General features: G+C 38.5%; 2 protein-coding genes across 2 annotated transcripts; both read right to left on the minus strand.

The window, feature by feature from the left end:
* Positions 1-2,101: 2,101 nt before the first annotated feature.
* LOC133524749 (uncharacterized) lies at positions 2,102-3,908 on the minus strand. Its single transcript, XM_061860903.1, has one exon. It carries the CDS (start codon positions 3,679-3,681, stop codon positions 2,716-2,718), a length of 966 nt encoding a protein of 321 aa, XP_061716887.1. The 5' UTR covers positions 3,682-3,908; the 3' UTR covers positions 2,102-2,715.
* Positions 3,909-10,732: 6,824 nt separating this feature from the next.
* LOC133524831 (zinc finger protein 226-like) lies at positions 10,733-13,092 on the minus strand. Its single transcript, XM_061860986.1, has one exon. It carries the CDS (start codon positions 12,701-12,703, stop codon positions 11,243-11,245), a length of 1,461 nt encoding a protein of 486 aa, XP_061716970.1. The 5' UTR covers positions 12,704-13,092; the 3' UTR covers positions 10,733-11,242.
* Between the last annotated feature and the right edge of the window lie 1,438 nt (positions 13,093-14,530).

Raw genomic sequence — 14,530 nt, forward strand, 5'->3', positions numbered from 1 at the left:
ACATTTATGAACCAAACGAATATAAACCTAGCACAAGGTTGTGTACTACAATCTAAATATTTAACTATTCACTCGCTAAATCACTACAACAGCAAAGTGAAGATGGACTACTATATCAACGTGCCATCAGTAACGTCATCAATTAATAAGATTGCAAATCTAACCTACCATAACATACCGCATCTATACTATACGGCAAACAATGACGCGGACGTCAAGGAAATCGAGAAAAAATTAAATTACGCAAGGGGTAAGGAACAAAGCCTTCCTACAGCTCTCACTACCCACGACATTCATCAATATACCATATGCTACCTTTTGCTGGCCGCAGCTGTCTCCGCTGCCATTTTTTGGAGGGTGGGAAGGTGCTATCCCAACTTGTGCGCACTAAGGAAGCGCAAGCAATGCTCAAGGCAAGCAGTGGAACCGCACTACGAGGATATCGAGCTTCGGCCGACACCAAGGGAGAGGCGCCAACCACAAGTCAGAGCAGAATCGACAAGCAGCCCCAGCGAACACCTCCCCACCAGCGGCAATGTGGGATTCAACCTCGATTAATTTAGATTTAATGGTCAACACTATTAAATATTACAACTTACCTATCCAAAGAACGTAGCAGTAGCGCACGCACACACACACACACACACACACACACTAGAATTGGCAAGAATTTGAATTAATCGCCCCCAAGTTCACGCACGTCCAAAAAGCCCCACAACCAGTCAAAGTCAAGCGGGGCCCAAATGACGAACCAGAACAACTGGCTGGGCGACAATTCAAACTCCGCACCGTAAAGTACACCATCCGGGGCCGTGAAGGACAGTTCTCCAAAAAATCTCTCCCCAAGCTCCAATGCAGGAGTTTGGAGAGTGATAAAGGGATGGCCCTCGGGAGTTATCATACAAGATTGATATACCATCCCATAACGAGGATGGTCATAGCGCACCCGCGAGTAAAGGAACTGCAACCCGTGGCGCTCGGCAAACGCGACACTGCGCGAGCGAACATGCACAAGGGTTGCTACGGACTCCATGATGCCAAAAACCGTACTGTGGTTAATCTGCCATTAAAATAATAATGAAAATATAAAGACCACCCAGAATGCAATATGAAACCAATAACAATAACCTACCAAACTAACAGAATCCCAAAAAAGGGGGATCTCCATCATCCTTACTAAGTGATAGTGATATAATAGCTGACAAGCATTATTATCTAAGAGAAACATTGTCAAATCTCACACCTACCTGTAGAATATAAGATTAAAACTCGAATGCACATTACATATTAACAAAACACTTTGTAATTATAAGTAGGAAATCTAAGATTATAAATACTATTGTAACTTTAGCTATGTGACCTTTAGGTTAGGTTAATGTAGCACTATCCAGATTGTTTAATGTAATATTATCCATGTAGCCTTTAATTGGTTAAGCCATTGTAACTTAGATCCTATCTCGGGTATCCTTAACTTCCTTTTGGGGTTGCCAGTATGTACAGTCTCATTACTGTACATGCTTACGTTGCGATAAACTATAGCGTAAGCCCTACGTGATGCATACGTCATGTGACATTAAGAAAATAGAAAATAGATTAATTAACGCACAATAGAAATGTCAAGGGTATGAATCATCTAAGAAATTATAATTATATTTAATATTGTTAAATGTCACCTAAATGCCATGCACGTAGACAGCCACTATATAAACCCTGGTTTTCCTCAATAAATCGTTCAGTAACCATCCAACCTTCAGTGTATTATTCTACCTCCGCTACCAGCGCTACCAGTCGCATCAAGCAAGTGTAAGGGCTAACGGCCCCTACACACACACACACACACACGATGGCTGTGATTCCTTGAGGTCCCCAAATGTTAAATGGTGTGGGCATGAAAAAGGGGCCTTTTATTTATATACATACCAAATTTCATGACTGTTCCAGGGATTTCGAGGTTGGTCCTAATCCAATTGTGCTAATAAGATACTTTTTGAGCTTTATATGTCTGTTTGGGGAACTCATATATTGGGATTGTGTTGTTAAAAAAGACCCTAATTTTGATAAGCATGCTATGGACCCCTACTATATGAAAAAAAAAAATACCTTGGTTTTATAATTATGTATTTAAACTATATAATAATATCATGATTTAAGTTAACATTTCTTTAAATCTAGTTCAGTCATAATTAGTGTTAAACATACCAAATAAACTTGACTCAAACTAACTAGTCATAATAAATGCAGGAATTACAACATTGACTACAATTATTTCCTCCTTACAAAATATACATATAAATCACTATCTAATTACATTTCATAAAATTAAAATATAAATTATGCTACTAACAAATTAACAATATTCCTATTAAAATGGCATGCATCATTAATTTACAGATAGCCCTATATTTTAATGAAAAATATCCTAAAGGTGCATTCTTATTAAGACTGCAGCTAGAAGTTAATAGCCAGGTCCACACAGAGCGAGCATACTCTGAGCATTGCTCTGTGTGGATCTGGTTATTGAGAAATAAATACACAATAGAATAATCAGAATGCAAATATTTGCTACCTTTCAACCAGGAGAATGTCTCACATCTTGTATTTGGTCTTGTCCTAAGAATGAGTACAATTAGAATACCTAGCAGATATACAGATAAATTTAATTTTTACAGTAAAAAAAGCCTCAGCATTAATAATTAACATTAGCCTGCAACATAATTATTGTATATTCTCTTCATTGGGGGTCAGGGCAGGAGGCAGCGCCCCCGGCGGGGCGTTCTCTACAATCCAGGGATGCTGCAGAACACTGGTGAGGGGCAGCCGGTTGTCTGGGTTCGCCAACACCAGCTTGCCCATGAGATCCTTTGCCTTCTCAAACACATACTCTGGATACTTAATTCGTACATTTCTATTATTTTCAAAAGTCTGCCTTGTGTCCTCACCATGAAACGGAGGATATCCTACAAGTAACTCATAGCATAACACACCGAGACCCCAATTGTCAACTTCGTAGCTGTGGCCTTTTGCTTCTAACACTTCTGGTGATAAGTATCCCATAGTTCCACATAACGACATTCTTTTAGATGGGGACTGCACAGAGCAGCCAAAGTCAGCTATTTTAAGCACCCCATTGCATCCTATAAGTATATTCTCAGATTTGATGTCACGGTGTATGACACTCTTGGCGTGGCAGTAGATGAGGGCCTTGGTGAGGTCGCGGATGTAGAAGGCGGCAGTTTTCTCATCAAAGCTGCCGCGCTGCTTGAGCAGCCCGAAGAGCGTGCCGTGCATGGCGTACTCCAGGACGAGGCAGATAAAATTCTTGTCTTGGAAGTGGTCGAACATTTGCAGGATGTTGGGGTGCCGCAGCCGGGACTGAATCACCACCTCACGCTGCACCTGGTGCTCGATGTCCGCGTTCATGATCTCGTTCTTGACCAGCACCTTTAGCGCTACCAAGCATTGGGACTTCTTCTCGCGCGCCAGATACACATCTCCAAATTTACCACTTCCCAGCGTCCGCCCGACTTCGAAGTCTCTCAATAACAAGGGAATTTTCTCCTTGCTCGCAGGAGTGGTTTCTTTCGTGTTTGCGATGTTCGCTTTGGAGCTCGACTGCAGGCGGCGGCCTACGGGCAACGTTGGCACTTTGAAATTATCACTTGCGGGTTTCTTGTTCTCCATCTTAGTAACAATGCAAGCACACTGAGAAGCTTTCAAGATGTCCTTTTGTCACGCGAAATTTCATCAGTTTACACTATATGAACATACAGTAACCGTAGTTGATTGTTATAATTTTAGATAAATTATTATTTCATACGATTTTTTAACAACTCTGCAGTGAACGGTGAACGTGAACGTCGTTTCTATTCAAATAAATAACGCATTTTGTTGGTATTTTGCTATCTGCAGTGATTTGAATGTCAGGCAAAAAAGTATTGCCATACGCCAGTACGCATACATTCAGGGAGATTTATTTAAATAATATCGTCTGAAGTGAAGTCTTAAACAAACTGTATAAAAATGTGCGTTTGTTTCTACAAAGAAGATATTTATTATCTTCTTCGTAGAAACAAACGTATGCATTATGATAATAGACAACATTAATTTTGCAAATGTGAATGATTTAATGATTAACACTGTTGTAGGGTTAGGGTCCAACGGATACTAAAAATTACTGCAAATAGAAAGTTTTTTATTTAATCTTTTTCAAATAGTCCATAAAATAATTATAAATGAATTTGTAGATTTTGGATATAAATATCAAATGTCATGCATTTACAATATATCATATCATGTGCATCACAATCTACAACAAATTACCGTTCCCATTTACATTTATTTTCAAGTGACAACGCTACAGCCAATCACAGCGCCTCATTTTATAATAGACCAATCGTAGTTCGGGTGATTTAAATTGGCTAATCATGATCAAGTGAAGTTTCGTCGAAGAAAACAAGACCAGGGGGCCTACCGCGAAAACCGAATTTCGTGAATTGCGGGGATGTTTTTCTTTTACTCTCACTAAGACGTAATTAGAGTGACAGAGAAAATTGCGGGGATCTTTCTCTTTTCCTCTCAGTAAGACGTAGAGTGACAGAGAAAAATGCCCGCAATTGACTAATTTTGATTTTCCCGGTAGCCGCCCTGAACTTTGACGAGTTGCAATTGGTCCGTTATTAGTATTGCGTGTTTTAATAGTGGGGCCACTTTTACGCTGATATTTTGTTTTACGTTAGTCTTCTATGTTTTTTCGTTCGCTGTTCTAATGGTATACATGTTTATCGTTCCGATTATAGAGTGTGGAATTAAAAGGAGTTAAATCTCTTATGGTAGAACTGTTGCAAAAGTGTCCAGCTATCAGCTATAAATAATAGTTCCAAATCTCTCCAGAGTAGCACTAGAGTAGCTAACAACCTAGGCGTTATTGACGGAGTGAATTGCGCTGTCTATGATTTGATTTTTTTGTTCAAGTACTCTAGGTATTGTAGCGCCACCTATTTAAAGTTTTTTGATGACACTTTTTGGTACATGGAGATTTCGTTCCTTATCTCCCCTTTCCGTAACGCCGTACGGGCCCTGATTATTTATATAGTTCATATCAACTGTGTGTCGTAAGTCCTTTTATTTCAAAAACGGATGGCCGCCGGTTAACGGAATGATATGATAACACTGGAGCAAAATGTTTACCTACTTCGCAACAAGGACGTACACATTCTGACCTTGGACTAAAAATACTGCGGACGGAGTATCGGTAAGACACAACTAGGATACCATCATCCACCAATTTCCTAGTTACGGAAGGTGGTGCCAGGGCTCTGGAGTCATAAGTTACGTTTCGTTTACCCTAAAAGTCACATTTTTGCTGCTTAAGTCACATTTTTAGGATTCCGTACCCAAAGGGTAAAAACGTACCGTAAACGTAAAAACTATTACTAATACTCCACTGTCCGTCTATCTATCTGTCTGTCACCAGGCTGCCCACTTAAGCGCCAATTACATTCCCACTTCCCGATTTCGGGTCCGAAATCAGTCCCGATTTCGGGCATGATAATCGTTTTCGTTTCACGGAATATCAGCACATCGTTAACAATATTTGAAATGTTAAAAATAATTTGTCTCTAATTGCCAAAAATGTTCAATGTTTGATATTTTTGCATATGAACCATCTTTTTACATTTCAAATATTGTAAACGATGTGCTGATATTTAGTGAAACGGAAAAATATTCTTTTTCGGGCCCGAGATCGGGTCCTGATAAAGTTTGGATGTAATTGGCACTTTAACCGGTTTTTATAGTAAACACCCATATAATGGAAGCACCCAGACGGGATGATCAAATCGATCAGAAAATAAATTGGCGTCGTACTCCAATTTTAGTTTTATGGTGACATTTGAGCGCTGTAAAACGATATGTGGTGATATTTGAAAAAAAAAAGCGGCCAAGTGCGAGTTGGACTCGTCCATGAAGGGTTCCCTACCATTTATGACGTATTAAAAAAAACTACTTACTAGATCTCATTCAAACCAATGTGCGTTGGAAGTTTGCATGGTAATGTACATCATATATTTTTTTTAGTTTTATCATTCTCTTATTTTAGAAGTTACAGGGGGGAGACACACATTTTACCACTTCGGAAGTGTCTCTCGGGCAAACTATTCAGTTTAGAAAAAAATATTTGAATCTTCAATATTATTTTTGAAGACCTATCCATAGATACCTCCCCCCCCACCCCCCCACACACACGTATGGGTTTGATGAAAACAAAATTTGTTGAAATTTTATGACGTTTTTGCCATTTGGCTACGGAACTCTAAAAAGCGCTGGTGGCCTAGCGGTAAGAGCGTGCGACTTGCAATCCGGAGGTCGCGGGTTCAAACCCTGGCTCGTACCAATGAGTTTTTCGGAACTTATGTACGAAATATCATTTAATATTTACCAGTCGCTTTTCGGTGACGGAAAACATCGTAAGGAAACCGGACTAATCCCACCAAGGCCTAGTTTACCCCCTGGGTTGAAAGATCACATGGCAGTCACTTTCGTAAAAACTAGTGCCTACGCCAAATCTTGAGATTAGTTGTCAAGCGGGCCCCAGGCTCCCATGAGCCGTGGCCAAATGCCGGGACAATGCGAGGAAGATTTGAGCGTTGTAAAATAAAAAAACAACGGGTACTCCGGGAGTGCCGGCAGAAGTGAAAATTTGAATATTAACGTTGTGCATTTTTGATATTTTGGAATGGTTAGGGAATAATTTTGCACGAATTGCTTTAATTATCAGTATAAAAGTACAATCATTTATGTGGTAAAATACAATATTCATTTATTGCGCTATCGTACACAAACAGTGACAATTTATATTACATTAAAAATCTAACACTTTAGAACTATTACAATTATTTAACTTAAAAATGCACAACGTTAATATTTAAGTTGCGCGGGTCTACTGGCTTCAATGACATTGTAACAGTTTTTCGATCAGGTCGCGTGCTGCAGAACATTGCGGTAATATTGGATGCAGTGTGCCATGCGCCTAAAGATGTGTAAGTAGCAATAAGTTTCCAAAAAGACGGAAATTATCTAGGTAAATTAGCAAGAGTATTTAAAGATTTTAGAATAATAAAATTAAAAAATGTAACAAGTTTTATAAATATTCCGATGCTTGGTATTTCGCACTTTTACTGCCTTTCCATGGGCACATCAGTTATTTTGTAGAGAAGATACGAATTGCTAAATAAAACTACTTTTATCAAAAAACAACATATACTCTAATCGCATAAAAACAGAACTCTTTAAAGTTATACACCGAAGTTTTCTTACTTACAAATTACAATATTCTTCAAACACAGATACATATATAATATCTATAGGTAGTATTTACACAGAATAATAATTGATAATCTACATAATTCAACTTGTGACATCTTACAAATAAAACTGCCTTGTGGAGTCAAAATATTTTCTTAAGTAAGGACGCTAAGAACGAAGAATTTCGCACATTGACCCGCAATTCGCTATGTCTACCTTATCTCACGCGTGGCGTGTAATTAATAATTATATAGCTGTCCCGCCCATGATCTCGGCGGTCAATGTTACTGTGCGAGCGGGACAGCTGTATAATTATGCGCGTGCAATAGAGAGAGCAACAGACAGGTCAATGTAGGTACGTGGTTTTTGACTTATTAAAGTATGGACGCTAAGATCAAAAAAATCTCGTGGAGGTGGAATAACAAAAAACAATTTTCGAATTGCCACACTTGAAAAAAAAACCTTTGGCCTTTATTAGATAGCGCCACTTTTTGACATTTAACAAATTAAACACATATCAGTGAAAAGATCAAAATCAAATGGCGTTATCATGTGTCGAAATATTGTAAATTTACTTTCTTGGACAATCCACCTCTATTTCAAACATTCTTTGATAAAGATAAATGCTATATGTAAAATAATTTATAATTAAATTCTAATAAAAATAAAAATCACACACTTGAATATAGCATAAATGATTTTCGCATGGCAACAACTAAATAAAATACTGTCACACGGGTTAAAATTGAAGAACTCTATTGCACTGACTGATATTCTATTTTAAGCCATAAATACATATTCAAAACTCGCATTGCACATGATCTACCAATAAGTACAAAAAAATCTCACAAGAACAAAAGGAATTAATACCCCAACATTTTTGTCAGAAAAGCCAATATGGCCCAAAAGACAACACAGCATTTCTGACAGTAAAATTTCACTGTAATGACAACTGAAGTATAATTTTATTTACAGTACATATGGTGCTACTTTACCGCACTAGTGCGAAAATTAGCATATTACATTACTGTGTCGAACATTCAAAGGGCCATATGTACTGTAAAACGTAGTACGATACATGTGCGAATAGGTAATTCGCAACTCGTGTCGATTTAAAACACTCCCTTCGGTCGTGTTTTAATTTATCGCCACTCATTTCGAATTTCCTATTTTTCGCACTTGTATCGTAATGTACTATTAATAATTTATTTAAAATTTGTGACTTTCCATTAGAGAATCCACAAAAAACCATATTTATCCAGCATTGTAAAAAAAAGAGAAAATATTTCCCTTGATCTGAGTTAGATACTGGTACTGCATTTGATAAGCATGTACAGTCGCTATCAGATATATCGGAGCGGCCGAGGTGCTCAAAAATATCTGAACACGCACTCGTGCCTTGACAATAGAGGCGTGTTCAGATATTTGTGAGCACATAGGTCGCCTTGATATATCAGATGGTGACTGTACTGTTGTTGTTATTTAAAAAATTAGGTAATTCATGTCAGCAGTAGGACTATCGGGATATTTGGAGTTCTTATTGCATAGCTAAATAACTTAGAGTCAGACCAAAATAAGTTGGCAGTGATTTTGATAGCCATCAGACATGAAACGTCACAATTTCACAGAAGTTTAACATAACCCATGCACAAAATCGCTGCTGGTTTGACCATGTGGTTCTACTTTAAAATGCTATAAATGTTACAACCACATTACCACCATTTTTTCTAACAGCACTTTCTATAAACATCAACAATATGCTAGTTTTATGATATATTAGCAGTGCCGGATTAACCATTAAGCAAAATAAGCACTTGCTTAGGGCACCACGTCTAGGGGGGCACCAAAATCGTGGGAAAATAACGGGTAGTTTGTACATGAAACTTTGTGCGTCATGTATAGGGCACGTAAGTGCGTCTCCAACGCAGGCCTTTGCCCCTCCGAGGGCCCATTCCATCAGGCTTGCAATATGCTGATTTTTTCATCATACTTTACCTATTGGTTCGTGGTTGATTTTTGATTTCCAGCATTCTGCAAATCTGTCAGCCTTTGGGCCAAAGGGCCTTATACCCAACGTAGAGCTCAGTTTTAGAAATCTACTTGTCTTCAACCCTACGAGGAGCTTTTTCTTCAGCCTTCTCGGAGTGTCGAATTTAATAGTAGATCTACACTTTTGTCTTAATTTATAATTATGTCGTGTCCGAATTTCGCTCTCTTGTAACTCGGCCTTCGGCTTCGCAGCACCGAAGTCTTAACAGATTTTCAAGGATCGGAATTTGTCACTCATGCTGCCCGAGCTCTTGCACACCAGATTGGTTTGCGACGTATTGCACACGGCCAAGCTCGTGCGAACTAATTGTCAAAGTTTTATTATAAAAAAACTGATGACGGAATCAAAGGCTAAAGTGCAGGTTCGGGGCTTCGTTCCCCACGAAGGTCGTAAACCAAAAGCATACGGTTTTATTTAACCCAAAGGTTTCCTTTAGCAGAATTAATCTTTGGTTTCCTAAGATGTAATTAAAAAATGATGCCACCCAGATTTTTGATTCAGGTTTATTTTAGCTTCAGCGAAGTCGGTCAATCGGAGGTCAATAACTGTTTAAGTTTAGGTTCTAAGTTACGTTTGTTCTCATTTTCGACAAAATCTAAAATGTCGATCATACCACATTTCATACAAATAGATGCAGCGGTTATTGATTCCCCACATAAACTACCACCCTTCTTTACACATCCTTATCGATGATTTTTTTAGATTAAAACTATCCTGTCCTTTCTTGGGACTAAACTGTAAACTCTTGATTATATTTTTGGGTCTAAACTAATTATCTCTATACCAAATTTCAACTAAATTGGTTCAGCGGTTGAGACGTGAAGAGGAATATTAAAAAAAATGAAAATTTTACCTGTTTCCACTTCGGAATGGTGTCAATGTGATACCATACTCGTAAATGAGTTCGGCATTACACTACAAAACTTAATGGCTCCACTTTTTAACTAAATCAACCCTTGGGTCCTAACTCCTAGGGGCCAATCCTGCCAAAGGAAATCTTCGGTTCGAAACGCCTATTTCATCGGCTGAAACTAACTCTAATCAAGTGCCCTTTTGAGCGAGGCCAAATGCCGAGCAGCAGGCCTCACATGAATGCGTTTCTCAGAAAAGCTCTCTTTTCAACCCTGTGTGGAGCTCGACCTTAGTCCTCGCTTACACTGGGTATTCAGTCACAAAACCCAGCTCTCTTGCAACTTCGCCTTTAGGTCTTGCTCGGAAGCGCCAAGTGGCCACTCCGGATCTTCAACCTTATGAGTATGGCCGTTGGATTCGTTTTTTGACTATTTCCACCATTGGTTCAATTCCAAGCACTGCTATCCTGCAGTTCGGCCTTCGGCCTCGGACGATTGCCCGCCACGGTAGAAACAACTGAGTGTCAACCGTGAACCACGTTCGACGTGTTGTCTCCCTGTCGCACATACGAATTTACAATTGCCTCTGGGCCTCAGTCCTTATGTAACTTTCGGGTTACTTTTGGTCATGTTACTTCTAGGGTTTATTTGTGAAGTGAACCAAAGCAGGTTTTAATCACATAGTTAGCCGGAAAGGCAAGTACACAATCATAGATATATAATTTCAGTAATTTAGTTCACGCATGCTTTGATAAAGGTGACATTAGGATGGTGACTGCACCAGCATTACTGTTGCAACGTTACTGCTGCAGCACTGTCAACTTCCTTGATAAAATAAGTAATGGATTGAAAATACAAATTGCAGCAGCAATGCGACCATGAACGTCACTTAGTTTACCAAAAAAAATCAATGTTGTCAATGTAATCTGGATGAGCCTAGGGAGAGGGGGCACCAAGATCTAGAAATGCTTAGGGCATCAAAATTTCTTAATCCGGCACTGTATATTAGGAATCAATTCAATTTAATAAATTACTTATATTATTTAATTTCTATGACAGGTGATAGTTCAATCTCTATTAAGTCATCTGCAGGGGCTATAGGCGCCTCCTTTTTGACCACAACTCGCTTCTCCACCACAAGTGTAGGCATCTGACATTTGTGTTTTGATCGTATGTGCTTGCCGACCGTGTCTTTCCTGAAGAACCGTTTGTCACACAATGGACATGGGAACTTCTTCTCTCCGAAGTGCTTACGTTGATGTTGGATAAGTTTATCAGGCATTTCAAAGAACATGCCACATACAACACAAGGGATATTGGTTGCTGTATGTTTCGCTTTGTGCTTCTTCACTTTTTCAGACCTTATAGATTTGTATTCGCAGACATCACAGAAGTACCAATACTTGCCCTTCATGTGAATCATTCTTTTATGATTACAGAGTTCGGCACATGTGTAGAATGACTTGGCACAAACTTCACATGTGTATTGTTTGACTCCGCTGTGCCTCTGCATGTGCGTTGCCAGGCTTTTCTTGGACTGTAATATCTTGCTGCAAACTTGACATTGATGCTGGTTGTCCGTATGTGTCTTTAAATGACGGTAAACATTTGAGCGGCCTCGGACAAACTTTCCACAGTACTGGCACGTTATTTCGACTTTGTAGAGCTTGTGCGAGCCCTCCTGATGGCACTGTAGGGAGCTCTGCTGAGTAAACTTAGCAGGGCATTTGTCACAATGATATGGACGGTCACCAGTGTGTATAACCAGATGTGACTGCATATCTTTAATTCTTTTAGACTTATAATTACATTCCTTACAATGGAATATCCTGTTCCTTCCTATACCTTCTATCCTAACGTTAGCGGCAGTTTTACAACTCTGTTTGTTTGACTTGAGATGCCTGTTGAATGCTTTGAATGATTTGAACATTCTTTTACAAATGGAGCATATTAAAGCTTCCGGCAGATGAACCTTTTTCCAATGCACACGTAATTTACATTTGCTTTTAAAAAAGTTTCCGCAGTCATGACATTCCAATTTCAAATCTATCGCTCGACTTTTTTTGACGTCTTTTTCCTCATCATACTCTAGCTTGGTGTCGTTGGCGTCCGAGAGCAGATCAGCAGAGTCAAAAAAATGCACATCCTCTTCTAAATACTCGTAAGTATCTTCTAAAGGTTCTTCTTTCTTAACAACGACCTCAGCTATCGCGTTGTTTATAGAAACAACGGGAAGCTTCTCCAACTGAGCTGACTGCAAAATGACATTGGAACTCTCGCATTTCTGCTTGAAATGTATCGCCGTTTCCAGCTCCAAAAGGCAGTCCAAGCATATTTTGTCAGGGAAACCATCGTCTTTCTGTATTTTAACGTTAGCTATAGTATTGACGTAGTCGTAAATTAGACAATCTTTGTATATTTCGAACAGAGACATACACTTTTTCACGTTTGTACCCAAACACACACGGCAGATTTTCACTTTCTTCTTATCGTCACCCATTGTTATTTATAAAACGAAATCTGGGTAAGAATTACTTTGGGAATCGCATTGTTCATTATTTTTCCTATTGTTAATTAGTCAGAAATGTCAGAATCACAAATTACAATCTATCTTCTCTGTGCTGATTTATTGTGTTGCCAGGAAAGTTATTAGATGTCAAACAAACGTCTAGTATGGCAGCGTTCATGTTAAATCATTCTACATGGAAATGGAGTGCTCCCTAATATACTTACTTTACTCTTTCAGTGGTCCTGAAAAAAGCTATAAGCAAGGCAAGTTGTATTTATTTATTTTCGCGAAAGTAACTCAATGTTTCGTTCTGAAACAATCCGAAATGGAAAGCAGCCGTTTTCGAAAAACCCTAAAATAAAAGCTTGCGGAGTGAGCGTCATAGCACTCATAGCCTGCCTTTCTCATTTATTCCTAGTATATTTTATAACCTGTCAAAGAATTTTGTCAGTAGCAGGTGCGAAATTCAAAATTTATATTTATTTATATTTGAAAAGATGTGTCCCGCCGAGTTTCTTGCTGGTCCATATTGGGACCTTTCGACGCATAGTACCAAATTCGCAATGTGCCAACATACTCATATGTCCAATTCCGCAAAACCCCAATTTCGTAAAGTACCAAGTTTGTAAAGTGATCAACTCGCAAAACACCAACTACGTTAGTTACCAAATCTGTAATTCGCATAGTACCAACTTTGCTAGTTACCAAAGCTGTAACACGCGGAGTAGAAACTTCGCTAGTGACACTTTGTGATCGTCAAAAATATCGTTACTCCCGGTAGTGTACAATCCAAATGGGTCAGTATGGTGAAGTCGGAAACTATGAGACATAGCAAGATCTGTTCTTAGGAACCATGACGTCGATTTTAGCAACAAAGAAAACTGCATTCATAATTAACAAAAAAAGTCGAACGGGTTCGATTTCTGAGCTAAGTATAAGTTTTTTTTTAATGTATAAATGCAGTTTTCTTTGTTATTAAAATCGATGACATGGTTTCTAAGAAGTAAGGTATAAGTGACAGCCTTACAAAAAATATTCAAGACTATGATCTAAAACCATGGTTTAAATCAATGGCAGGCTTTCACTTATGCCTTATATTACATTATGTATTAAAAGATAACTTTTAAGTTCTATTTTTGTTGAAGGTAAAAAAAAATAAGGAAGTAAATAAAATATTGAGTATTATTTTTAAGCGTATTTTTTTCCTGTCGACGTTGGATTGTAATTACCCCACCCCAGAGTAGGATGAATAATATACCTACTCATATATCAGATCTATACATATTCTTTCAAACTATCCTCTACCTCTACCGCAACATATGTGGCACTATGCGTATTGGCACTAAGCGTATTTGGTATTGTGAGAACTTGGTGCTTTGCGTGTATAAAAATAATACTCCGCGAAACGCCAAATGGCACATTGCGAATTTGGCACTACGCGTATTCGCACTAAGCGTATTTGGTATTGTGAGAATTTGGTGCTTTGCGTGTTTAAAAATAACATTCCGCGAAACGCCAAATGGCACATTGCGAATTTGGTACTATGCGTCGAAAGGTATTGGGACACCATCCTCCAATTGAGGGAGGATTTAAATCTTCTCGGGTCAGAGGTGTAGGGTTAGAGCCGGTATAGCTTTATTTGACGTTCATAAGCGCATTGTAATATGCCTACTTGAATAATAAAATAAAATATCTTTATTTTTATCTATATGGAATGATAACCCTTCGCGCCTATATTTTTTTAAATTTGTCGCTTATTTCTACTGATGGAAATGGCTTTTATTTTAAATTTAAATGGTATTAGTACGTCTCCGAATA

This window comes from Cydia pomonella, chromosome 1, assembly GCF_033807575.1.
Source record: "Cydia pomonella isolate Wapato2018A chromosome 1, ilCydPomo1, whole genome shotgun sequence".
Taxonomy (NCBI): domain Eukaryota; kingdom Metazoa; phylum Arthropoda; class Insecta; order Lepidoptera; family Tortricidae; genus Cydia; species Cydia pomonella.

Coding starts and splice junctions, on each gene's coding strand:
- LOC133524749 (XM_061860903.1), bottom strand. CDS start 3,681: ATGGAGAACAAGAAACCCGCAAGTGATAATTTCAAAGTGCCAACGTTG.
- LOC133524831 (XM_061860986.1), bottom strand. CDS start 12,703: ATGGGTGACGATAAGAAGAAAGTGAAAATCTGCCGTGTGTGTTTGGGT.